At 56.6% G+C, this 22,785-nt stretch overlaps 3 protein-coding genes across 8 annotated transcripts; 2 read left to right on the forward strand and 1 right to left on the reverse strand.

Moving 5' to 3' along the window:
* On the reverse strand, nt 1–8,540 carry HTRA2 (HtrA serine peptidase 2). Its single transcript, XM_064149089.1, has 8 exons — nt 8,135–8,540; nt 6,477–6,681; nt 6,208–6,402; nt 5,911–5,943; nt 5,435–5,543; nt 4,642–4,711; nt 1,231–1,326; nt 1–352 (listed from the first exon to the last, which is right to left on the reverse strand). The coding sequence occupies exons 1-8, from the start codon at nt 8,506–8,508 to the stop codon at nt 187–189; spliced, it is 1,248 nt and encodes a 415-aa protein (XP_064005159.1). The 5' UTR covers nt 8,509–8,540; the 3' UTR covers nt 1–186.
* A 490-nt stretch (nt 8,541–9,030) lies between these two features.
* AUP1 (AUP1 lipid droplet regulating VLDL assembly factor) lies at nt 9,031–19,904 on the forward strand. Of its 2 annotated transcripts, none has more exons than XM_064149091.1 (12): nt 9,031–9,195; nt 9,599–9,736; nt 10,193–10,343; nt 12,196–12,383; nt 12,470–12,542; nt 14,962–15,035; nt 15,795–15,861; nt 16,361–16,466; nt 16,742–16,912; nt 17,083–17,246; nt 18,034–18,122; nt 19,746–19,904. In XM_064149091.1, the coding sequence occupies exons 1-12, from the start codon at nt 9,146–9,148 to the stop codon at nt 19,792–19,794; spliced, it is 1,320 nt and encodes a 439-aa protein (XP_064005161.1). In that variant the 5' UTR covers nt 9,031–9,145; the 3' UTR covers nt 19,795–19,904. The 2 variants fall into 2 exon arrangements, with proteins under 2 accessions (XP_064005161.1, XP_064005162.1); XM_064149092.1 differs by having other exon boundaries at nt 9,035–9,195; nt 16,766–16,912.
* Nucleotides 19,905–19,974: 70 nt separating this feature from the next.
* Nucleotides 19,975–22,212, forward strand: LOC135178287 (BCL2/adenovirus E1B 19 kDa protein-interacting protein 3-like). Of its 5 annotated transcripts, none has more exons than XR_010303452.1 (7): nt 19,975–20,234; nt 20,709–20,829; nt 20,923–21,052; nt 21,136–21,230; nt 21,358–21,479; nt 21,809–21,870; nt 21,978–22,212. XR_010303452.1 is itself a non-coding variant. In XM_064149094.1 (7 exons), the coding sequence occupies exons 1-6, from the start codon at nt 20,213–20,215 to the stop codon at nt 21,855–21,857; spliced, it is 567 nt and encodes a 188-aa protein (XP_064005164.1). In that variant the 5' UTR covers nt 20,012–20,212; the 3' UTR covers nt 21,858–21,870; nt 21,978–22,212. The 5 variants fall into 5 exon arrangements, 4 of the variants coding, with proteins under 4 accessions (XP_064005166.1, XP_064005164.1, XP_064005163.1 ...); XM_064149094.1 differs by having other exon boundaries at nt 20,012–20,234; nt 21,330–21,479; XM_064149096.1 differs by having other exon boundaries at nt 19,978–20,234; nt 21,809–22,212.
* Nucleotides 22,213–22,785: the final 573 nt, after the last annotated feature.

Genomic DNA, 22,785 nt, shown 5'->3' on the forward strand with positions numbered 1-22,785 from the left:
TTCCTAGAAAAGTGCTTTATTGAGTACAGGGAGGACAGCTGCACCACCAGCCTGCTGAGCTGGGCCACTCTGCCCAACCGCTTCCATTCCCTCACGAGCTCAGTCTCTCCGCAGTGGGCACAAACGTGGCTCAGTTGTGCCCTCGGCTCTCAGCACCACCAGCCAGCGCCCGCTACAGCAGCACTGCTACTCGGTCACCTCGGGCACAACGCTCACCAGCAGCGTGTCGTAGCCGCGCCGCACCAGCAGGGCCAGGCTCTGCTGCGTCCGCACCGCCTCATACACGTCCTCTGCGCGGCGCGAAGCCTGCCCGTTGATCTCCAGCACGATGTCCCCAGCCTTCAGCCCTGCCCTGCGAGGAAAGCCACAGCAGGAGCACACAGCAGGTGAAGCGGGCACTCAGCTCAGCTTCGTCTTTCCTGAAGGAAGGAGCTGGGCACTGTAAAAGGCTGGGGCTGCTGCACTTAGTCTTGCAGAGTCCCAGCACGGTGAGGGTCAGAAAGGACCAGTGGGGGTCAGAGACAGAACAGACCATTGGAGTTCATCCAGTCCAACCACCCTGCTAAAGCAGGGTCATGCCACAGCAGGCTGCCCAGGATCACAATGTCCTGGTGGGTCTGGAATCTCTCTGGAGAAGAAGAGTCCACAACCTCTCTGGGCAGCTTGCCCCAGGGCTCCAACACCCTCACAGCAAAGAAGTTTCTCATCTTCAAGTGGGACATCCTGTTTGTGCCTGTTGCTCCATGTCCTACACTGGACACTACTGGCCCCATCCTCTTGCCCCCCTACCCTTTAGCTTTCTCTGGGCATCGAGAAGATCCCCTGTGAGGCTGCTGTTCTCCAGGCTACAATGTCCCAGGTCTCTCAGCCTTTCCTCCTCACAAGATGCTCCAGGCCCCTCAGCATCTTCATAGTCCCTGCCTCTCTTGAACTGGAAAGCCCAACACTGGACACGGTACTCCAGGTGTGGCCTCACTAGAGCAGAGTAGAGGGGGAGAAACTCCATCGACTGGATGGCCACACTCTTCTAAATGTACTCCAAAATAACCGTGTTCCTCCAGCTATGCAGGTACCTTGGTGGTGGCCAAGAGGCCACCGAGCCTGGGCAAGGGTCACCAGTTAGTTTCTGCTGCAAGCCAACAGGCTGACCAAGCATCATGCTCAGGAGCAAACCACTTAGAGCTAAATCCACCCCACTCTGTCACCCCCAAAGAAGCAGGCAGCACTCACTGGTGGGCTGGGGAGCCGATGATCACCTTGTGAATCAGCACCCCATAGGAGACATCAGGGAAGCTGGGGTCACGCAGCTTCAGCTCAGTCAGGATGCTGCAGAGGGAAAATCAGCACCAGGTAAGGAGCTGGGAGGCAGAGCAAGGTTCCCACCCTACCACAGGCTGCACAGGCTTATGAGACCACAGTGCAGGACCTCTCTTGCATCCCTGCAGGGTGCTAGGCAGAAGCAACCAGCTGCAAACCCCAGGAGCACTCAGACACCAGAGGACAGAAGTCCTAACTTCTGTCAGGGAGAGCTGGAAACCTCTGCCAGGTAATGGTCAGCTGGTCACAGCTGCTGGTGCTGTGTATCCTGTTGCAGCAGCCCCACATCCAACTGCCCTTCACAGTATCAGATCCACTATTTCCCTGCTGCAGCCTCTGTCTTCCTTCAATGGGGGGACCCTCTTTCTGCCAGATGCCTCAACCAGAAGAACCTCCATGTCTCTCCTCTGACACACTAAACAGCCCCTGTTCACCCATTCTTCTTGCAGATGAGGTTTGCTAAGCCTGGCTTAAATCCCACACCTCCCACTGCTCCTCTGGACATTTCAACTGCTCATCACTAAGTGTCCAGATCTTGAACACTGTGCTCCATCTGAGTCTCACCAGAGTGGAGGGACCACGAGCTGTGCACACAGTGTTCACAGATTCATAGAATGGTCTGGGTTGGAAGGGACCTCCAAAGGTCATCTAGTCCAACCCCCTCCCCATAAAGCAGGGGCATCCTCAACTAGATCAGATTGCCCAGAGCTCTGTTGAGCCTCACCCTGAATATCTCCAGGGATGGGGCCTCAATTACCTCTGTGGGCAACCTGTTCCAGTGTTCACTACCTGCATGGTAAAGAATTTGTTCCTAACATGCAGTCTCAATTTATTCTTCTCTGGTTTATATGTATTATACAAATATAAATCCATAGTTAAAAAATATAACATTTAAAAAATATCCCAATCCCTCACTCAGTCAATACCCTGTCATACCTTTTACTGGGTTATAAATGCTACTGTGGCAGCAGATTTCTTCCCCCAAGGAAGCCAAACCCCACTGCTCAAGCAGGCTTAGTCAGAGCAGATCACTCAGGATTGTGTTCAGTCAGCTTTTCACAGAATCACAGAATGTCAGGGGCTGGTAGATGGCTGTGCTAGCCAAATCCCTGTCTTTTCCCATGGCTTCTTGAGGCCAAGGTGAGAGTATCTATGAGTTCCACCACACCTCAGTTCCACCATGCTGGCCCATCTCTATTCCACTGGTCAGCAGAGGCCTGGTGTTTCAAGAAGCCCCTGCCTGCCAGATAGCCTGTGAAGCTAGACCAGGATGCCGAGCAGCTTGTAGCCAGAGCTCCTCCTCCTTCCTGTGCTAAGAGCGAGCTTCTGGCCTTTCAAATGAGTGTGTTCAGTGTCCTCACCCCATTCCGAGGTGAGCAATCCCTTGTTGGCAGATTGTCCCAGCAACTGGACACAAACAAGCTCTGCAGTCAGACGTTTCCCACGACCAGCTGCTGCACTGCTCGCTGGCTGTCCCAATGCTGGACCAGCTTCTGAGGATCCACGTCCTCAACACTTCTCACTTCTTCCCTGACAGAACTCATCCTGGTGCCTGGCCAGTGAAACAGTGAAGCTCTTCACAACCCATAGGTTTTGCCGAGTACCAGCACCATCTACTGGGCATGTATGGGGCAAGCCAGCAATGCTGACTGCTCCCACCCTCACTGCCGGAATCTCAAGAGGCACAGAGCACCTGCTCCTCGTTTCTGCTCCAGGTGTTCAGGAGTGCAGGCAGCCCACCAACGCAGCCAACACCTAGGAGCCATGGGAGATTTAGCAAGGGCAGAACAGAACCCTGACTGTTTCTGGAAGCATGCTGCAGCTACCAACCCCAAAGGTGTGCTGAATCCCATGGATCAGGTAATGGCCTCCTGAAAAACAGCTTCAGGAAATCACTGAACCAGAGTGGGCTGCTCTTGGAGGCTGCTCTTGGAGGAGAGGCTGCAGGTCCAGCATGCTCCAAACACAGGCAGCTGCTGCATCTGGGGACTGCTGGCAGGGCTCAGGTACAGCTCCTGCTGCAGCCCACTTTTCCCAGGATGCATAGAGCATCCTGAAGGCCTGACCAGGGCTGTCCAGCCCTCAGCAGGGCACAGCTGCAACAGCCTGCAAGGCACCTGCCCCAGGGTGCCTGGTTGGAAGCCAAGGCCACAGGCCTCCACTGCTGCCCTGGGCAGCCTGGGCCAGCCCTTGAAAACCCTTTTAGGGAATAAATTGTTCCTCATGTCTAACCTAAACCTCCCTTGGTGCCACTTGAGGCCATTTCCTTTTGCCCTGTCACTTGTTCCTTGGAAGAGACAAATGCCCACCTCACTCTAACCTCCCTTCAGGTAGTTGTAGAAAGCCAGAAAGTCTCCCCTCAGCCTCCTCTTCTCCAGATTAAAGAACCCCAGTTACCTCAGCTGCTCCTCACCAGACCTGTTCTCCAGATCCTTCACCAGCTGCCCTTTTCTGAACATGCTACAGCCCCTCAATGTCCTTGTAGTGATGCCCCCAAAACTAAACCCAGTACTCAAGGTGTGGCTTCACCAGTGCCCAGTACAGGGGGACAATCATTTCCCCACTCCTGCTGGACTCTCTAGTGTAGATCCAGGCCACGGTGCTGTTGGCCTTCTTGGCCACCTTGACACATGCTGGCTCATCCTCAGCCAGCTATCAACTGCAAGAAGCAGCAAGAAGTCATCCTCTGCCCACTTGCCAATACTGGACTGGTCAGCACCCTGATGGCTTCTTTCCAGAGGCAGCACCCAGCGCTTCTCCTGAAAGCCAAGAGCCTCGCAGCAGCCCAGCAGAGTGGAGCCAGCACAGCCAGCTCTCCTACCTTAGTCCTTCCTCAATCACTTCACCTGCAGGCAAATTGCCACTGCTTATTCTGGAATTCCCTTCTTCTGGAAGGGTTCCTGTGCTGAAGTGATTCATGGTGGAGCCCTCCTCCTGGAGAACAACTCACCCTGCTGCATCAGCTTTCATCTGGCACACTGCCCATCTTTTTATTACACCATGTTTCTGGTGGCTTCTCACTCCTGCTGCATAGCAAAAGCTCTGCATCGATCTCCTCCTGAGGACAATCATTGGCAGGTCTGGTCTACAGGTTTGGGAATTTTATCTGCTTACAGATTCTGTTGCAAGTGTGGAAACTTGCAAGCCTGTAATTACCCCGACAGAGCCCAGAGTGCAAACACGTCAGGAGCACAGAGAGGTGTAAGCTACGAAGGCAATGCTTCCAAAACCAGAGCTCTCACTTAATTTGGAAGATCCTACCCCACAGCCATCATGCCCCAAGGATACCACCAGTCTCCAAACCTCCAACCTAAGAACACAAACCTTGGTGTCAGAGTCAGCATCATCACCCCGATGTAGCGGCGCTTTGTCTCTGCGTTGCCAAACCAAGAGCCTGGAAAGGAAAGGACACCCATGACAGGCCTGAAGGCAGAAAGGCACTTGCAGCAGTGCTGGGGTGAACCAGCCACCTCACCCATCCCACACACCTCACAGCAGACACTGTGTGGAGAAGCCATTTTGATCCCCACATACAGCTACCTGACATCCCATGCATCAGTTTGAGCTAGCAGCTATTGTGGACTTTGCTCTCCTGCCCTGAGTCATCATTTTTTTGCATGAGAACATCACTGCACAGTGCCAGTGTGAGAACCAGACAGCAAGAGTCTGCACCAAATACAACACCACTAAGGAACAAAGAGAGACAATGTTCTGCACACCTAACGACAATGAACCCTGCACCTGCATGGCCATTGGCACACAGGTCATCCTTTCCCTTCTTATGCACCAACAAATGGCTCACTGATGATCTGATATATTAGGGTCTAATGAAAAGTAGCAATAGGTTGAGGAAAATCCTTGCCTGCTCCTGGGGACTCAAATCTGAGCTACTGGGATACTCTGCAGCCTTCATGTGCAGCAGACACTGGGTGCCGGTGGGCAGGAAGGCAGTGGCACAGCTCTCCCATGGCACAGGGAAGCACACCAGGTGGGACAATCTTATTACCCTAAGGGCTCTTTCTCCACCTCTCCTTGCCCTTCTCTCAGAAGGTTCCAGAACACAGATGTTCCACAGCTTCCTTCCCCTGACACCCAAGCAGGTGGGCACCCAACTCACTTTTGCGCTGCTCCTCCTTCTGCAGGAACTTCCGCAGCCGGTCTGAGGGGATGGCAAATGAGATGCCAGAGGTCACCTTCATGGTGTTCACCCCAATGACCTCACCATCCTGCAAGGAAAGGGCACTGGGCTGTCTTGCTTGTGTGTCCATCCCTTTGGGCCTGCCTGACCCAGACAAGGCTCACAGGGACTGGAGCCCCCCCCAGCTCCCTCCTCTGACTCGTGAGCACCATCCAAGGACCTAATCAGGGCAGGGCTCAGCCCTGCCATGCCAGAGCTCCATAGACTCAGGTTTCTCAGCACAAAGGCTGCATAGGACTCTCATGCTGGGCTGATCCTCACAAAGAGCCTGCAGCAGGGACAGCTGTCTCCCACCCAGCAGATGCAGCACAACAGGTGCTCCCACCAAGGGGCACCGACTGATGGATACATGGCAGATCTCTGCCCTGGGCGGCGCGGGTGCAGGCAGAACTCACCAAGTTGACGAGGGGGCCTCCGGAGTTCCCAAACTGCAGCAGAGGAGAGAGCAGTGGTCAGAGAAGCACCCTCTGCACACAGCAGGACCCACAGCAGAGTCCAGATAACAGGCCAAGAAATGCAACCAGTACCTGGACATCATCTCTTAATCTCCCAGTGTCCTCCAGCCTCATGGCCCCCACAGCCTCACAACCCCTTCACCTTCCACTGCTGTGTCCTCCAGCCTGCTCTGTCCCCATTGCACCCGCAGCCCTTGCCCTGCTCCCCACTCCCCAAGTGCCGCCGGCATCCCTTACGTCGATGGCAGCGTCGGTCTGGATGTACTCCATGTCGGAGGTGGCCAGGCCCAGCTCCCGGCTGCCACGCTGAGCAGAACTGACGATGCCAGAGGTGATGGTGTTCTGCAGGGCGAAGGGGCTGCCCATGGCTACCACGAACTCTCCCTGCCGCACCTCAGAGGAGCGCCCCAGGGGTAGGGTGGGCAGCGGGTGCTGGAAGAGAGAAGGAAGGACAGTGACCAGATGGCAAGGGATGAGGGGAGCATCTCCACAACTGTGATGAGCACCTTTGGCTTGATCTTGATGGTGGCGATGTCTGCAACCTGGTCCACGTCCTGCACCATGGCGTCGTACTGCTCGCCGCTGGCCAGCTTCACTCGCACCCGCCGGCGGTTGGCCACCACGTGCGCGTTGGTGACAATGAGCCCGTCCGGAGACACCACGAAACCCGAGCCATTGGAGATGGGCACATCACGGCCTGAAAAGGGGTGCCTGCAAGGTGGGCACAGATTGGGGAGGGATGGCAAGGACCCTGAGGGGAGGGGACGGTAGGCAGGGGCTAGGCAGACTGGGTGTCCCAGACTGGTAGGCCTTGAAAGAAGTGGGGGGATAGTGTGTCCAGGCTGGGGAGAGCTTGGAGAAGAATGGATGCAAACTGCATGGTGAAAAACAACCCTGAGGGTGTTGGTCAAGTGGCTGAAGATGAGCCAGTGTGTGTCCAGGTGGACAAAAAGACCAACGGCATCCTGGCCCAGACTGGCAATAGCGTGGCCAGCAGGATGAGGGCTGTGATTATCCCTGTGTACTGGGCACTGGTGAGGGCACATGTTGAGTCCTGGTGCCAGTCTCAAGACACTCACTACAAAAAGGACACAAAAAGGTGCTTCAGTGTGGCCAGAGAAGGGCATGTGGCAGAAAAGGTCTCGTGAGGCGCAGCTGAGCAAACTGGGGTTGTTCTGTGTGGAGAGACCTCATTGCTCTCTACAACTCCCTGAAAGGAGGTTGGAGTGAGGTGGGCGTTAATTTCTTGTCTTTTCCAAGGAACAAGTGGTAGGAGAAAAGGAAGGCACCAGGGGAGGTTTAGGTTTGGAATGAGGAAAGGCTTATTCCCCAAAAGGGTTGTCAAGGGCTAGTCCAGGCTGTCCATGGTAGTGGTGAAGTCTCCATCCCTGGGGTGGGGGTTCAAAGCCATGGAGATGTGGTGCTGAAGGATATGGTTTGGTGGTGACCTGGCAGTGCTGGGTTGAGTCAGATGTGATGATCTTAAAAGTCTTTGATAATCTCAGCAATTCCATAATTCTGTGATTTAACACCCTTCATGTTCAGTGACGGGAGAGTGGGATACTGCACACGCTCGGCAGCCTGCAGACACCACAGACACCGCAGTGGAGGGAGTGATCAATAAGCTGAAGAACAGAGCTGTTACTGAGAGGTGCCTTGAGAGGCTGGAGGTGCAGGACAGTGAGAACGTTGTAGAGATCAACAATAAATGCAGAGTCCTGGTCTTGGACAGAGGAATCCTGCACCACCGGGTGGCCTGGGGCCTCTGTCTGCAGGGGAGCTTTGCACAAACGGGCCTGGAGGGCAAGAAGGTGGCAGTGACGTGTACCTGCGAGGCAGGCAGAGGGCCGCCGGCTGTGGGCAGGCAGCGGGCCCAGGGGACGGGTGCGTCCCTCCTGAAGCACCTGCGGGACCCGCCCGGCTGCCGTGCCCAGGGCAAGGAATGGGGACGCAGCAGCAGATGCCAGCAGGGGCTCGCAGGTGGCCAGGGCGGGGGACTGCTCTGTGCCGGGGTAAAAGGACTGTGCAGTGCGGGTCGGAATCCTTTCCCGAGGGCTGCGAGAAGAACGGGGCCTGACGCTTCCCGGAAGGGCAGGGCAGGAGGGGACCGGGACAGGACGAAGAGAGAAACGAAAGTTGTGGCCCGACCGCTGAGTGTCGGTACCTGCCCACGATCTCCACGTAGACCAGCGCGGGCGCCGTCTTCTCAACCACGTCGGCGATGAAGTTGAAGGCGGCGCGGGGCGAGGCGGGTGGCGACTGCGGTGGCGGCGGGGCGGGCACGGCGGCGCGCAGCACGGGCAGCGTGGGCCGGCGGCTCTCGCCCTCCCGGGCCCATAGCAGCACCAGCGCCGCCGTCCCAGCGCCCAGCGCCGCCGCCAGCGCCCGGCCCGCGGCGGAGGAAGGAGGAGATGGAGGAGGAGGGGGGGGAGGAGGTGGCGGCGGGGAGCGTGTCTCGGCGGCCCCGCTGAGCGCTCGACCCCAGCGCAGCGCTCCCGGTCCTAGCGGTACCCGCGCCCAGCGCGCCAGCGCCGCCATGCTGCCCGCGCGCCCGCGGGGCACGTCGGGAGAGCGGCCAGCCCCGCCCAGAGGCGTGGCCTCGCCGCGGAGCACGCTGGGAGCTGTAGTCCGTGTGAGCGGGGCCGGCGGAGGCGGCTTTCCTGCCGCGCAGCACGCTGGGAGGTGTAGTCCGTGTGGGCGGGGCCGGCGGAGGCGGCTTTCCTGCCGCGCAGCACGCTGGGAGGTGTAGTCCGTGTGGGCGGGGCCGGCGGAGGCGGCTTTCCTGCCGCGCAGCACGCTGGGAGGTGTAGTCCGCAGTATCAGTGCTATAGGTGGTGCTGTGCCACCATGGAGCACGTTGGGAGCTGCAGCCCCGCAGCGAGCCGCTGCGGCAGTCGTACAGGGGGAGGGCAGGAAGGGTTTGCGGTGTAAGAAGCAGACTGGAGCCGCCGCACCCACCGGGCCCGCCAGCCGTCTCCTCATGCTGCTGCCCGCGGCGGACCCGCGGCGGGAGCGAGCGATGAGCGCTGAGCGCTGAGCGGCAGGGCCGGAGCGCAGCGCGGAACGCGCCGGAGCGGCGCCGCACCTCCCACACTGCCCCGCGCGGCCAGGCGAGCGGCTGCGGGGCAAGATGGCGGCTGGCGTCGGGCGGCCCTGAGTTAGCGGTGCGGCGGGGATGGAGTCTTCTGCGGCCCCGGGCCCCGAGCGGCTCTTCGACTCGCACCGGTGAGAGCCTGGGAGGCCCATGTGGTTGTCTCCGTGTTTCGCGGGGATGGGCCGCGGGCTCCCGGGGGAGGCCCGGCGTTTAGGGGGTGTCCAGTGGGAGGCCCGTGCGGGAAGCTGAGGTGTCCTGGGAGGAGGCCCCGCGGTCCACTGAGGAAGAAGTGTCCCACGGGAGCTCAGCGTGGAAAGTTCGCGTGTCCTGTGGTGGGACCAGTGAGAGCCCAGGATGTGCCCGGGTGGCCTGGGACGGGCTGGGTGTCTCGTTAGAGAGACTTGGGCGGTTCTGTAGAACGGAAGGCGCAGAGCGGTCCCCTGGGGAGGGCCCGGGGAGGCAGTTAGCGATCCAGCTGCCTCCTATACATCCCAGCCGTGCTTAGGCTGCCTCTGCTGCTCTTTGACTTTGCAGGTTTCCGACCGATGGGTTCCTGCTTCTGGCCCTGCTACTGTACGCCCCTGTGGGGCTCTGCCTGCTCGTCCTGCGCCTCTTCATTGGCGTTCACGTCTTTCTGGTCAGCTGCGCTCTGCCCGACAGTGTGCTTCGACGGTGCGTGAGCCCAGGGTGGGGCGGGGGAGTCGGTGGAGTGGGATGCTGCAGGATAGAAGGGTTGCCCTTGCCTTTGGGACACTTAGCCCTGAAGATTTGGATCAGGCTGAGGTTAGGGGGAGGTGCCCTCCCAGGAGTTTTTGTCCGCAGGACTCTGCCAAGACCGAAGTTGGCAGCTCCTTCTTGAGTGTGCAGGGGTTGACTGAAACACTTGGATCAGCTGAGTGTCATGCTGAGAAATCCTGTGGTGGCTTCCTGCCCCATATTTCATGCTACTGCTCTGCAGGCAGCCTGCGTCCTCCCAGCAGTTCCTATTGTAGGCGTCTCATTGCCGTGTTGTACCAGTGTCCTTTCTCAAAGCACACGACTCCCCGGGTCTCTGGGTGTGTGTGTCAGCCAGCAGCGGCTCAGGCTGCAGGGCTTGAGGCAGCCGTTTCCTGCATCTCCCCCCGGCAGGTTTATCGTGCGTGTGATGTGCTCAGTGCTGGGCTTGTTTGTGCGGCAAAGCGACCCCCGGCTCCGTGACACCAGCGTGAGGGTTTACATTGCCAACCACGTCACGCAGTTCGATCACAACGTCATCAACCTCCTCACCTCCTGCAACACGGTGAGTAGCTTGGAGATGAGTTCCTTCAGGAGAAGAGCACAGAATGTAGATGCTGTAATGGTGCTTTTCAGATCTTCTTTGTTGACCAAGGGTTGCACAAGCCTCGTGTTTTTCTGTGGTGCAGTGTCATACTCTTTGGTGTGTAGATTGAGATGGTTGTGGGCTCACCCTGGTGCTGAGTGCCAGGTCTGTGTGTGCAGACACTTGACCACGCTGCAGAGTGCTGGAGGGAGCTGTGGGATGGGATGGTGCTGCACTGAGGTTGTTCTGCTGCACTGGGGTTGTGCAACTTTCCCTGTGCTCTTGTGAAATTCCTCACGTGTGAAGTTCCTGAATCAGCAGGCCCTGAATGTCCCTAGGAACAGTTGTTTGCTCCTTACCTGGAGAGAATTAACCCTTGGAAGTAGTGAGACCTTTGACAGGGTGAAGAACTACTGGAGAAAATGTGAGGAAATTCAGTGATCACCCATAGAATCATAGGATCATAGAATCAACCAGGTTGGAAGAGACCTCCAAGATCATCCAATCCAACCTAGCACCCAGCCCTATCCAGTCAACTAGACCATGGCACTGAGTGCCTCACCCAGGCTTTTCTTGAACACCTCCAGGGACGGTGCCTCCACCACCTCCCTGGGCAGCCCATTCCAATGCCAATCACTCTCTCTGTGAAGAACTTCCTCCTAACATCCAGCCTATACTTTCCCCGGTACAACTTGAGACTGTGTCCCCTTGTTCTGTTAGTGGTTGCCTGGGAGAAGAGGCCAACCCCCACCTGGCTACAATGTCCCTTCAGGTAGTTGTAGACAGCAATGAGGTCAGCCCTGAGCCTCCTCTTCTCTAGGCTAAACACCCCCAGCTCCCTCAGCCTCTCCTCACAGGGTTTGTGTTCCAGGCCTTTCACCAGCTTAGTTGCCCTCCTCTGGACATGTTCCAGCACCTCAACACCTCTCTTGAGTTGAGGAGCCCAGAACTGGACACAGTACTCAAGGTGTGGCCTGACCAGCGTTGAGTATAGGGGAAGAATAACCTCCCTTGTCCTACTGGCCACACTGTTCCTGATGCAGGCCAGGATGCCATTGGCTCTCTTGGCCACCTGGGCACACTGCTGGCTCATCCCCATGGCAGGGGACAGTTTATTTCTCCGGCAGTGTGGTAGCTTTAGGAAATCACCTCCCAAATTGAAATTTACCAGACCAGCTCAAACGACTTTGAAGTAAGATCAAGCTAAATTTACAAGCCTATATAGGAGATATATTTATGTGTATTTACAATTATATACTACTTAGAAATGATGCAGAAATCCAGTCTTCCCCTCCCAGACATAGAAAGCCCAGATAGAAAAAAACCAGCAAGGCTCATTTGTTACCTGGAAAAGGATATTGGAGGAGTTAGAGAGGCAAAGGAACAGCAACAGAGCCAGTGCCCAAAAGCCAACAGAAGAAAATTATTTGTACATTAGCTTTTTATACTATTAGCAAACCAGTGAATGATAGAGACTTTATCATTAATATCCTTTCACATCCAATGCTCTGATTTATTTAGATTCTGCACTGAACTTTCAGGGAAGTCCAGATTTCTCATATTAGAATGTTCCAGTGAGCCTTAAACTACCACAAGCAGACAGGGCCAGACTGGGCTGAAAATTAGGATTCATGTTCTTGGGGAATTTGGGCTGGCACTGAGGCCTGGCAGTGATCTGTTCAGTGCTTTTTGCCTGCAGATTGCTCCCTCGGTCCCCGAGAGACCTTACTGCTCAGCAGGAGCTTTGTTTCACTGTCAGCCTGGAGAGCAGTCCCTGAGGACAAGATGTGACAGAATAATGCTTGCTCCTCACTCTCGTTTTCCCCTGCAGCCTGCTCTGAATGGTGCCCCTGGCTTCCTCTGCTGGTCGAGGGGGTTCATGGAGCTGGGGGTGACAGGAAGCCGAGCAGAGCTGGTGGACTCCCTGAAGGTGTACTCATCCCACGGAGCAAACCCACCATTGCTGCTCTTCCCAGAGGAGGCTGCCACCAACGGCCGTGCCGGCTTGCTGCGGTTCAGGTACTGGGAGTGGGGACTCTGCAGCTGGACCCTTGTCCCCTCCTTTGAGCTTTGGGGTTACTGATTGCTGACTTCTCCCTTCCCAGCTCATGGCCGTTCTCCATCCTGGATGTGGTGCAGCCGGTGGCACTGCAAGTGCAGAGGCCGCTGATCACTGTGGTGAGTTGAGATGTGGGTCAGGGAGCAGTGTGGGGTATGGCCTGTGCCAAGTGCCTGGTGATGCTGCTGCTTCTGCTGGTGCCTTGGAGCTGTGAGTTGCACAGCCTGTCCCTGCATCCTGTCACTCCAGGGACCAGTGCTCTTGGTGTTCTCTGATCACTCTCTTAATGCTCTTCTAGTTAAACTGGCAATTTTGGTAAACGTTTTAGTGGCTCAGCTATCTAACCAAGTCCCACCTGGCTTCTGTGGCCACAGCATCTTTTTCTGTGAGCTGCCTTCTCTGAGTGCTGTGGAAGAGTGGCTCCAGCCACCCTGGGAACAGGCTGATGGGCTGAAGTTGTGCAAGACTCTCTGGGGTTGGTTCCTGAACTTATACCTCCTAAAGGCAGATCTATAACATGATGCAACATCAGCTGCAGAGAAATGGCAAAGTTCACAATGACGACACAAGCACTGTGGGACAGATTGCAGTGAGACTGTTCTCAGATTATTCAGAGTGAGATTTTACTGAGATACGTATTTCTTGGTGTGTTTTATGGATCTACTTGATTAAAAGATGCTTAGATTTTATATCTGTCTGTCATGGTAGTTGATTTTGTCTTCTTAAGGCAGTTGGGTACTGTGTATGGTTTATAGCACTTAACAGCAGGTCACACCTGCCCATGCAGACACAGGCAGGTATTTTTGGAGTGGGACTCTGTCAGAGTTTAGTTCTTTGCCCAGTGCTATTGGTGCTTTGATCAGCTCTGCAGGAGACAATGCTGAGTTCTCTGCTGGTGAAGTTCAGTTTAGTGAGCTACTGAGAGCTGCCAGTAATCAGCCACTGCTTGCAGGTCTGGTGTGGTCTGTGAAAGCATCGCAAGGAATATTGGGCAGGAGGGTGAGCATGAGGTTAACTGGACATGTGCAGTGCTAAAAAACTGCTAAAAGGTGTGGAGTTTTGATAAGCCTGCTGCAGAATTCAGGGAGGCATTAAGCATGATGCAGAACCCTTAGAAAAGCACTTGGAGGCTCTCAGCTTCATCAGCTTCTTGGAGAAAGGTCTGAGATGGATGTGAGCTGCTGTTTGTGCACTGGGGAAGAGGCTCAAGAGTGGAACTCTGTTCCCTGTTTTCCTTACACAGTGTTCAGCAGCAGTCTGTGTGGGTGCTGATGCTTAAGTGTTGGCACTGCACCAGTTCAGTTTTGGGTTAAGTTTTTCACATCAAGGACACTTCACATTTTTGAATGGCTACTGCAGGGAAGCAGCAGAGCTGGCCTGTTGTTGGGTGTCTGTAGTGAGCATTTGATCTCTTTGTGTCTTTCGCTGCTCTGAGGGACTCTGTGAGATGTGACAAGTTGTGTCTGTGCATGCAGCTATCTGCTTGCAGATCTGTGTGAAGATACTGGTTATGGCCATGTCTTGGCTCAGGGTTTACCTTCAAAGGTTGAGCAGGACTTTTGGCCCCTCATGCACATAGGCCAAGTAAATCCTGAGGGATTTTTTTAAGTAATGTTGAACTACCAGAAACTTCTGAGACTGGGAGATGAGATCCTTCAAATGGTTCAACCATTGGTTACAGAAAGCTTCCTTAGACACCCAGGTGATAGGTATCAGACACTGGGCTGAGCAAACCACCACAATTGGGGTTAAGAGTTTTTTCCACCCTAGGTGGACTGGAGCCTTGAAAGGAGTGTGATATTTTGTGGCAAGGGGCAACATAACTGAAGCCTGGGTGTTGATATCACCATAAGGTGTTTGATTGTAGGTTTCTTAGATCTGTTTATCCAGGAGATTAGGCTTCTGTGGTGGCCAGGGCGTCTCAGTAACAGCATCTGGAATAAATTAGGTAGGAGGCCTGTCTCAGAGCCATGCTGGTTTGGTTGAGGCCAAAGGTGTGATAAAAGCCAAGTGACATTGAGAGCTGTAGATCTTGAGATGGTGTCTCACCAGCTTGTGGAAAGTTTAGTCACTGCAGGATGGGAGTAACCAACTATGGAGGTTCCAGGATCAGCACTGCTCAATGGCAGTTTCCATAGAATCATTGAGAAGTGTAGTTGTGGAGATCTTTGGAGGCATTTAGCTCAGCATTGGCCTCTCAGTCAGACTGTTGAAGATTCCGAGGAGGCATTAAGAGGTTCTCAGGCTTTTTCAGTCCTTTCTAAAGGCACAGTGTAGTAGAGAACTTGTGGGTATTGAAGGGACATCTTGCTGTCCCAGTGGGAGGAAGAGGTGACTGAGAGCAGTGAAAACTGACTCTCGCTCTGCCTTCTTGGAGACTGATGAAGGTGAAAGTACCCTGGAGCTTGGCCTGTCCCAGACTCCCACATCTCTGCCTGTCTGGCTGCTCCTTGCTGCCCTGGCTTGGCTGTGCTCTGCCCACTGCCTCCTTGAGGGAGACCTGCCTGGCTCCTGTTCTCACTGTGCTCTCTTTCTCAGAGTGTGGCTGACTCCTCCTGGATCACAGAGCTGCTCTGGACCTTCTTCGTTCCCTTCACAGTTTATCAAGTAAGGTACTACCTCTCTCTTTCATTTGGGGCAAGCTTTGGGATGGGCAAAGACATTTTTGCTGTTGCAGTGAGAGATCTTTTGGTGTCTTGTTGCGGTACCTCCTCATGGCTTTATTCAGCGTTGTTTGGTCCATGCTAGCTCCAGTTTCTGGACCAGCTCCTGAAGTGGAGAGGGCTTTTGGTTCTTGTGCTTGGTTGGTGGAGCTTGGGGGTGAGATGTCCAGTCTGGGTGCATTTTTGCTGCTCTGCTGGAGCTCACTCCAGGGTTACTTGCGTGCCAGGGGTAATTTCTCGCTGACAGCTCTGTCCTCCAGCCTCTGTCTCTTCCCTGCAAAGCCACGGGAGTTGCAGAGGTGGCTCAGATACCTGTCTTACACCCGGGAGAGTCTGGCCTGGCTGAGGAGCTCTCAGATAAGGGTCTGGAGGCAGCAGAAGGGGCTGGGGCTCGACTTCAGAGGTCAAGGTATTTCAGTAAAGTGCTGCAGCTTTCCTCAGCCACACTTGGATGGAGCCTCACTGCTGCTTTCCACTGCCGTGTTAATGGCAATGTTCCCTCATTTGGGTTTTCTTGGACTTCATTAGGAGATGCTCTGCTCATTACACTTCAGTCTTCCCAGTGGTGCCTTGCCCTCTGTTTTGCAAACTGCTGTTGAGCTGTGGTGCTGTGGGGTGCAGAGGGGGAGCTGAGGAGGGGCAGCTCATCGCAGGGTTGGTGCCAGAGGCTGGTGGCACGGTCAGCCCGGTGCTGTTGTCCCCACTCAGGTGGATGCCGTCTGTCCCCAGACGAGCTGAGGAGCTGAGCGAGGATTTTGCGCTCCGAGTTCAGGAGGTAGGAGGTGATGGGATTGGGGGTGTGTGCGGGGCTGCTGCTATTTGGGATGGTCACAGAAGAGAGCGGGGTGTGAACAGAGTTGCAGAGAGCATTTTGCATGGAGGTATCTCTGTGATGGGGCCTCTGGCCCATATTTGGTGCCCTTAAAATGTTTCGGTTTGACCTTGGCCTGTTTGCTGCCCTCATTTATCCTTTCTACTAAGTACCAAGACACTCCCCATCTAGTTCAAACCTTCCACTTGCCTTCCATAACACCACAAGCCAAATGAAGTGATGGTTTCTCCACCTCTCCCTTGTGCTGGGTCCTTCATAGCTCCTTGTCAGCCTTTTTGGTCAGGATGAGATTGCCAGCTTCTGGTCTTTCCTATGCTTTATGCAACACTGAGGCCCTGGAGAAACCAATTTGCAGCCCACTTCTCCTCAGTGTGGCCCCCACACGAGCCTGTGCATGTGGGTCATGCATGCGCCTTGTGACTCTCCTCTCTCCTTCCTGCAGCTCTTGGCCATGGAGCTGGGTGTGGTATCCACACGGCTCACAGCAGCAGACAAAGCTGAGCACATGAAGAGACTGAGGCACACGTCGCCTCTCTCCTTCACCCCAGGTAGGTGTCCTGGGCACTGTCCTGACCATGGAACTGCCTCATCTTTGAGGAGGCTTCAGTCTGCATTTGTGTGAAGGGAGAGGGGAAGGCGTCTTCGACCTCCTCCTGGAGAGTAGAGGAAGCCTGTGTGCTCTAGGCTGGCAGGGAGAGGGCCACCCTTCCTGAGCACAGACGTGTGGTCATGCCTAGGAGGTCTGCCTTTCTTGCCATGCCAGTTCATACTCAAGAAAGCGGAAGTGTTGCCACTTGAAGACCATGTGCCTTGGGCCATCCAGTGCCCACTGTCCTTTCCCTTGCAGCCTCCAGCCAGCCACTGGCAGCCAGGCCCAGGGTGCCTTCCAGCCTGGCTGCTGTGGCTCCCGAGGAGGTGCGAATCACAGCGATGGCTCAGCGGGTCAAGGAGGTGCTGCCTCACGTGCCTCTGGAGGTCATCAGGATAGACTTGGGTGAGCGATGGCTGGGATTCTTGCAGGGGCATGTTGTCACCTTCCAAGCCAAGGCTCTGTGGCACCCAAGAGCAGAAATGTCCCCACTGCACTATGGAGCACAGTGGCAGCAACGATGTGAGGGTTCTAGTGTAGCAGCTCCCTCTAATAGATCCTCTTTCTCTCTACAGCCCAAACCAACTGTGTAGATACCACCATTGCCAACCTGCTGGAGGGGAGAGTGCCCTTTTATCCTGAAAGTGAGGAGGCTGGCACTGACCAGCCTGCCCCGTCTACCTCCCAGCCTGCAGCTGCTTTTGGTGTCCAGAGCTCCGTAGTTGTACCCTCTTCCAAGGTACTTCTGGTGGCTCTGTTGAAGGCCAGCAGCATACTGGCCTGTATCAGGAATAGTGTGACCAGCAGAACCAAGTCAGGGATCATCCCCCTCTACTGGGCACTGGGGAGACCACACCTTGAATAAAGGGTTCATTGTTGGGGCCCTCACTGCAAGGACACATGAGTTGCTGGAACACAGAAGGTCAACAAAGCTGGTGAATGGGCTGAAGAACAGATCTGGTGAGGAGCAGCTGAAGGAACTGGGCTTGTTTAGCCTGGAGAAAAGGAGGCTGAGGAGAGGCCTCATTCTCTACAGCTACCTGGAAGGAGGTTGGAGCCAGGTGGGAGTCAGTCTCTTCTCCCAAGGAACAAGTGATAGGAGGAGAGGAAATGGCCTTAAAATGCACCAGGGGAGGTTTAGGTTGGATGCAAAGAGCAGTTTGTTCCCCAAAAGGGTTGTCAAGGGCTGGCCCAGGCTGCCCAGGGCAGTGGTGGAGTCCCTATCCCTGGAAGGGTTTCAAATCCATGGGGATGTGGTGCTGAGTGCCATGGTTTAGTGGTGACCTGTCAGTGCTGGGTTAACAGATGTGATGATCTTAAAGGTATTTTCCAACCAAAATTCCATGTTTTGAGGGCTCACAGGCCCAGCATGGTGGGCTGTGTTCAGGACTAGCCATGATGTCAGAGGAATGGGGTGTTTTAAACTGGAGACTGAACTGGCATGCCAGGTCCTTGCAGGGCCTCTAGGGAGGTCTCCTGGCTTTGTCTTGACTGTCTCCTGATGGCTCTTGTCCTTGCTGTTCCAGCCAGCTACGAAGCAATTTGCCAAGTCCCCGGTGGAGCGGCATCTGTCCTTGCAAGAGCGGAAACGAGCCTTGTACGACTATGCCCGCAGGTGAGGCTGCCCCCACACCCACCCCGTCAGAGCCCCAACCCCATCCCAGCACTGCCTGGGCATGTCCCACGCTAGGGCTTCTGTCCTCGTGTTCCTCGCCTTGGCCCTGGACAGCGGGGCTGAGGCAGCAAGCCACAGGTGGAGGAGAGGAGGCAGATGTTCATCTGCTTCACCTCTTCAAAGCATGCAGCCCCTGGTCTCCTGGGGAAGGTGCTCCCTCTCTGGAATTGTCACCAGGCTTCTGCTGCTTGGGACACGAAGGGTGGAAGCTGCTTGCCAGAAAGCTGCTGAGGAGCAGGGCTTAGTGGGGAAGCCCAGCTGGTTCCTTAGTGTCAGGATTTGACTGGCAGGAGTCACTGTGGGACTCCAGATTGGGAATGAGCATTGGTGCTGTGGAACAGCCACTTAGAGATGTTCATTGCAAGGCAGCAGGGCAGAGCAGCTCATCCTGCTCGGTGTGAGCAGAGAATTGCAGAGGACAGAGTGAGGTGGACCTCTGAATGTGTTTTGATGAGGCCAATACTGGAGCAAGGGTCCAGCTGGCGTGTCTGGGTCTGCTTTAGGAGTGATGCAGAGAATCCAGAGTGAGTTGAAAGGGAGGGGCCTGTGAGAATGCCATTCTGTATGGAGTGCTGGGCGAAAAAGATGCACGTCTGGAGGACTCTTTGACCTGTCAGAGGAAAGCAGTTAGAGGTTGTGGGCAGATGGATGTTAACATGGGTATCCAAGATGGTTGTTTCTGAGAAGAAAATGGACTGATGAATGGACAAAGCTTCCAGCAGAAAGGATGGCTTCTCCATGCCTGAGTGTCTCCTGGTGAACCTGGCAGACTCTGTAGAAGATGCTGCAGAGGATGGTAAAGGGGATGAAATCTTTTACTTGATGCAGAGTGACAAGAAGGCTGCTTGGTCTGTAGGGCTTGGCTGTGAAGGGGAGAACCCATCTGGAGTCACACTCGGGTGCTGCACCAAGTCCTGCTCCAGAGGTCTTTAGGAGAGTCAGGAGAAGGTTGTGGAGATCCAGGGATCAGCTGAACTTTTGGGGTCCTATGGCATTTTACACCACATCAACTGTTCCCTGCTGCTGGAAGTAGACAATGTCTGTGGTTGGCAAACCCTAAGTGCCTATTTCTGAAGGTCCAGCCCTTGGTGACTGTGGGCAACATTTGATCAAGAGCTGAAGTGGGTCTGTTTGTGGCAAGATGGTTCCAGTGCAGAGGAATTGCATCTCAGAGAGTCCTGAGGCACAGGGGATGCTGGGCTGCTGTCACAGCTGTCTCCAGAGTGACTGAGGACTCTTGCGGGTCCATGGGCTTGGTTTGCCCATCAGAAATGAGGAGAGGGTGGAAATTTCTCTGTATGGGTGCCCTGGTGGCCTCGGTGCCTCCTACATGTGGCAGCCCTTCTGTCCCCCTTCTGAGGCTGCAGGGTGGGGATCTCCGAGGGGGAGGGGCCCGTCGGGGTTTGGGACCGTCGCAAGTGGTCCTAACAGGCAGCTCTGGGAGTGCGGGGCCATGGTGAATGGTCGTGTCACAGTGCCCTGGGCTCGGGAACCGGGGCCTGACTGCAGCTCCTGGGCGGGGTGGGGTCCGGTACCGAGGCTTGACGGCGCTCTCTCCCGCAGGCGCTTCACGGAGAAGCACGGCGTGGCGCGGGTCGGCGACAGCCCCTGAGCAGGCGGGACGCGGCGGGACCGGGACGGGGCTGCCCCAGCCCCGCGCGGAGGGGACGGGACCGAGCGGGCGGGCGCCTCCTGGCGGCGGCAATAAACAGCGGCAGCATCTGGCGCGGCTCAGCTCTGCGGGCACTGGGGGGGCTGGTGCCGGGGGCGGGCACGGGGCGGGACCCTGCTGGCTCCGTGCAGCTTCGCACGCGCCGCCGCCGCCCGCCGCTGGCGCCCCGCACGTAGGCGCCCCGCACGTAGGCGCCGCTTAAAGCGGCCACGCGGCGGAGTCGTGTCCTGTGCCAGGCGAGCCGCCCTGTGGGCCCCGCCGGCCGCGGCCGGGGCCGTTTTAAGAGGCGGGCTGCCGGTGCCGGTGGCTTTATTTACATGGGGCTGGCGGGGGCTGAGCGCGGCTGCACCGCGGGGCCATGGCATGCGCCGGCGACGACGGTCCGTGGGGTGACCGGGCTCCGGGGGGGGTGGTGGTGTGGGTGAATGGGCTGGTAAGGACTGGGGTGACTGGGTCAGTGGGTCCCTGGTGGGCTGACGTGCACCATGGGGGATGGATCAGTATGTCCCGGGTGGGCTGGCGTGCACGGTAGGGGCTGGTCATTGGGGTTCCGGGGGGGGTGTGAAAGGGCTGGCGAGCACCGTGGGGGGCTAATGTGCAGCCGATGCGGGACGGTCGATGGGGCTGGGCCCGGCGGGCAAAGGTGTCACCATGGGGGTCGGGGCATGCGGGCGTCCTGCGGGAGGGGCATTCCGAGGAGCAGCCCGGGGTAGTAGGTGGTGTGTGCAGGATGCACCGAGCAGTGCTCCTGACTGGACAAGGTGAAACAACCTTGGATGGAGGTGCTGGTAGGCCTGGGTCGAGTGGGTGGGCAGCGTGGGGGCCAGGCTGGTCCTGAGCTGACAGCTCCTCAGGCTCCTGGGTGGAGCTGCGATGTGGCCCTGCGTGCCTGGAGCCCTCGCGGTTCTCCTCCTGTCACTCCGACGTGGAGCGGATGCTGCTGGAGGCCCAGCTGGAGACAGAGAACGGCGATGGGTGAGTCCTGAGGAACGCTGGCCACAGCCAGTCCTGCCTGGGCAGGGTGGGCATCAGGCTCTGCAAGCTGTGACCCAAGGGTTGTGTTTGCAGTGCCTTGCTGACGCTGGGCTCCCCAGCCTGGGACGACACTGGAGTCAGTCAGGCGAGTGAGCGGCCTGGGCAGAATGAGCTGCTTCCTTCCTGCAGCCAGGCCCAGTCATGCTGCCCTCCCACCCACCAGGTATGGAAGCTGCCCCTACCCTGTGCCATGTCCTGCTGTGCTGGGTGTGCCCCAGGTCATGCCTACCTGATGCCTTCTCCCAGCAGGATGTGCCAGAGGAAGCCAAGTGGAGGGAGCGACGCCTGCTAGCGTCCCTCGGCTGGGCCCGTGCCCACCACTCTCAACGCCTGTCTCCAAAGTAAGACCTGTGTCTCTTCCCACCATGTCCTGCTGCTGCCCCCTCCTGCTGTGCTCTGCCCACTCCCTCATGTCCCTGTTAACCATGGCCTTTTCCCAGGGAGTTTGCCTTTGTGTGCCCCCCCCAGCCAGTGCTGTGGAACCTGCAGGGAGGTGAGGTGGGGAGGAAGAAGAGGCTGTTCAGTTCAGAGCTGCTGCTGCTCTTCATCCCCTCGCTGCTGCTCAGCCACCTGCTGACCCTAGGGCTGGGGTGAGTTTCTGTGGGCCTGACCTGTGGTTGCTTGGCCAGAGCAGACCCCTTAAGTGCTGTCAGGGTGTGCTCCATCCTGCTGTCTGCAATCTGGGGCTCTCCAGAGGGCTTTGCCTGCCCTGAGCTAGGAACCATCCCCATCATGGGAAGCTGTGGGATTGAGGAGTGCTTCTGGACTGGGATCGTTCATCTTTGGTGCTGTTCTGTACCATTTCTTTCAGCAGCCCTGATGAGTCCTATGGCTGCTGCCCTCTCCCCTTGCCATAGCATGCAGAAGCCCTGCAGGCTGTCTCTGTGTAGGGGGCTGATGATCACTCTCTCCAATCCAGGATCTACATTGGGAAGCGTCTGGCAGCCTCCTCAGCAAACCCGCTGTGAAGAGCTGGGCTCGGTGAGAGATGGGGGCTGCACCGTCCTGCTCCTCAGTGCAGTGTCTGGAGAGGGCCCAGTGCCAGCACAGCAGCCCTGCTGATCCCACACCTCCTTTTTGTGGTACAGGGAGCCCTTTTCCCCTCATTCCTTCTTTAGACCTGACCTGGGGAGCTGAACCTGCTCTCCTATGTAGACAGGAACCTACCGATGGCAGCTCCTTACTGCAGGCAGCCCCTGCCCTCCCCCGACCTGGGTGCAGTTGCAGGCTCCTCCTGATGAAGACAGGACTGTAAATATGCCTCCTGAGCCTGCAGCACACAAATAAAGAGCCCTGTGCCCATCTGGCCGGGCAGAGTCAGCATGTTCCTAGTGGTGTTGAGCTCTCTGGGCTGCAGGAGAGTGAGTCCTGCATTTTGGGGTGCTGTTCAGTGCCAAAGTAGTGTCAGGCTGTGAAGGGCCCTGAATGGGCTGGGTGCTGGGCTCATACAGGATTCTCAGCCCCACTGTAGAGTGCCTGACTGGTGCTGGTCCTTTATTAGCTGGCCATGGCCAGGTGAAGCAGGAGGGCACAAGTGGAGCCCTGCATCGCTGGCAGCAGCACCGCCTGGCACAGGCAGGGCAGCAAAGCCAGATGCTGGCAGAAGAGCTGGCACTGCAGTCGCAATGCCAGGCCTGCTCACAAACTCTGCTCACTCCCATGGAGTCAGTGTTGGTGCTGGTGCTGCAGAATGGGGCAGGAAGCTGAGAGAGGGGAGGCTGCCTCTGAGGTGGAGGGTAGGGAGGGAAGAGATTGGTATATGCTGGGGAGAGCTTGCTTTGGGCCCTATTTGGGGGTGGTCCATGCTCAGCTCAGTGTGCAGAGAGGAAGGGCCTTAGTGCATGGGGTGGCAGCTGGAGGGGTGCATGAGTGGGAGCTCAGCACAGCTCTGTGTGG

The sequence above is a fragment of the Pogoniulus pusillus genome, chromosome 9, assembly GCF_015220805.1.
Source record: "Pogoniulus pusillus isolate bPogPus1 chromosome 9, bPogPus1.pri, whole genome shotgun sequence".
In the NCBI taxonomy this organism is placed as follows: Eukaryota; Metazoa; Chordata; class Aves; order Piciformes; family Lybiidae; genus Pogoniulus; species Pogoniulus pusillus.

Coding starts and splice junctions, on each gene's coding strand:
- HTRA2 (XM_064149089.1), bottom strand. CDS start 8,508: ATGGCGGCGCTGGCGCGCTGGGCGCGGGTACCGCTAGGACCGGGAGCG. Junction 6,403..6,476: donor CCATCAAGATCAAGCCAAAG/GTGCTCATCACA, acceptor TCTCTCTTCCAG/CACCCGCTGCCCACCCTACC. Junction 4,712..5,434: donor GAAGGAGGAGCAGCGCAAAA/GTGAGTTGGGTG, acceptor TTTCCTTTCCAG/GCTCTTGGTTTGGCAACGCA.
- AUP1 (XM_064149091.1), top strand. CDS start 9,146: ATGGAGTCTTCTGCGGCCCCGGGCCCCGAGCGGCTCTTCGACTCGCAC. Junction 16,913..17,082: donor GGTCATCAGGATAGACTTGG/GTGAGCGATGGC, acceptor TTCTCTCTACAG/CCCAAACCAACTGTGTAGAT. Junction 17,247..18,033: donor TAGTTGTACCCTCTTCCAAG/GTACTTCTGGTG, acceptor TTGCTGTTCCAG/CCAGCTACGAAGCAATTTGC.
- LOC135178287 (XM_064149094.1), top strand. CDS start 20,213: ATGGCATGCGCCGGCGACGACG. Junction 21,231..21,329: donor TCTCAACGCCTGTCTCCAAA/GTAAGACCTGTG, acceptor GCCTTTTCCCAG/GGAGTTTGCCTTTGTGTGCC. Junction 21,480..21,808: donor CTGCTGACCCTAGGGCTGGG/GTGAGTTTCTGT, acceptor TCTCCAATCCAG/GATCTACATTGGGAAGCGTC.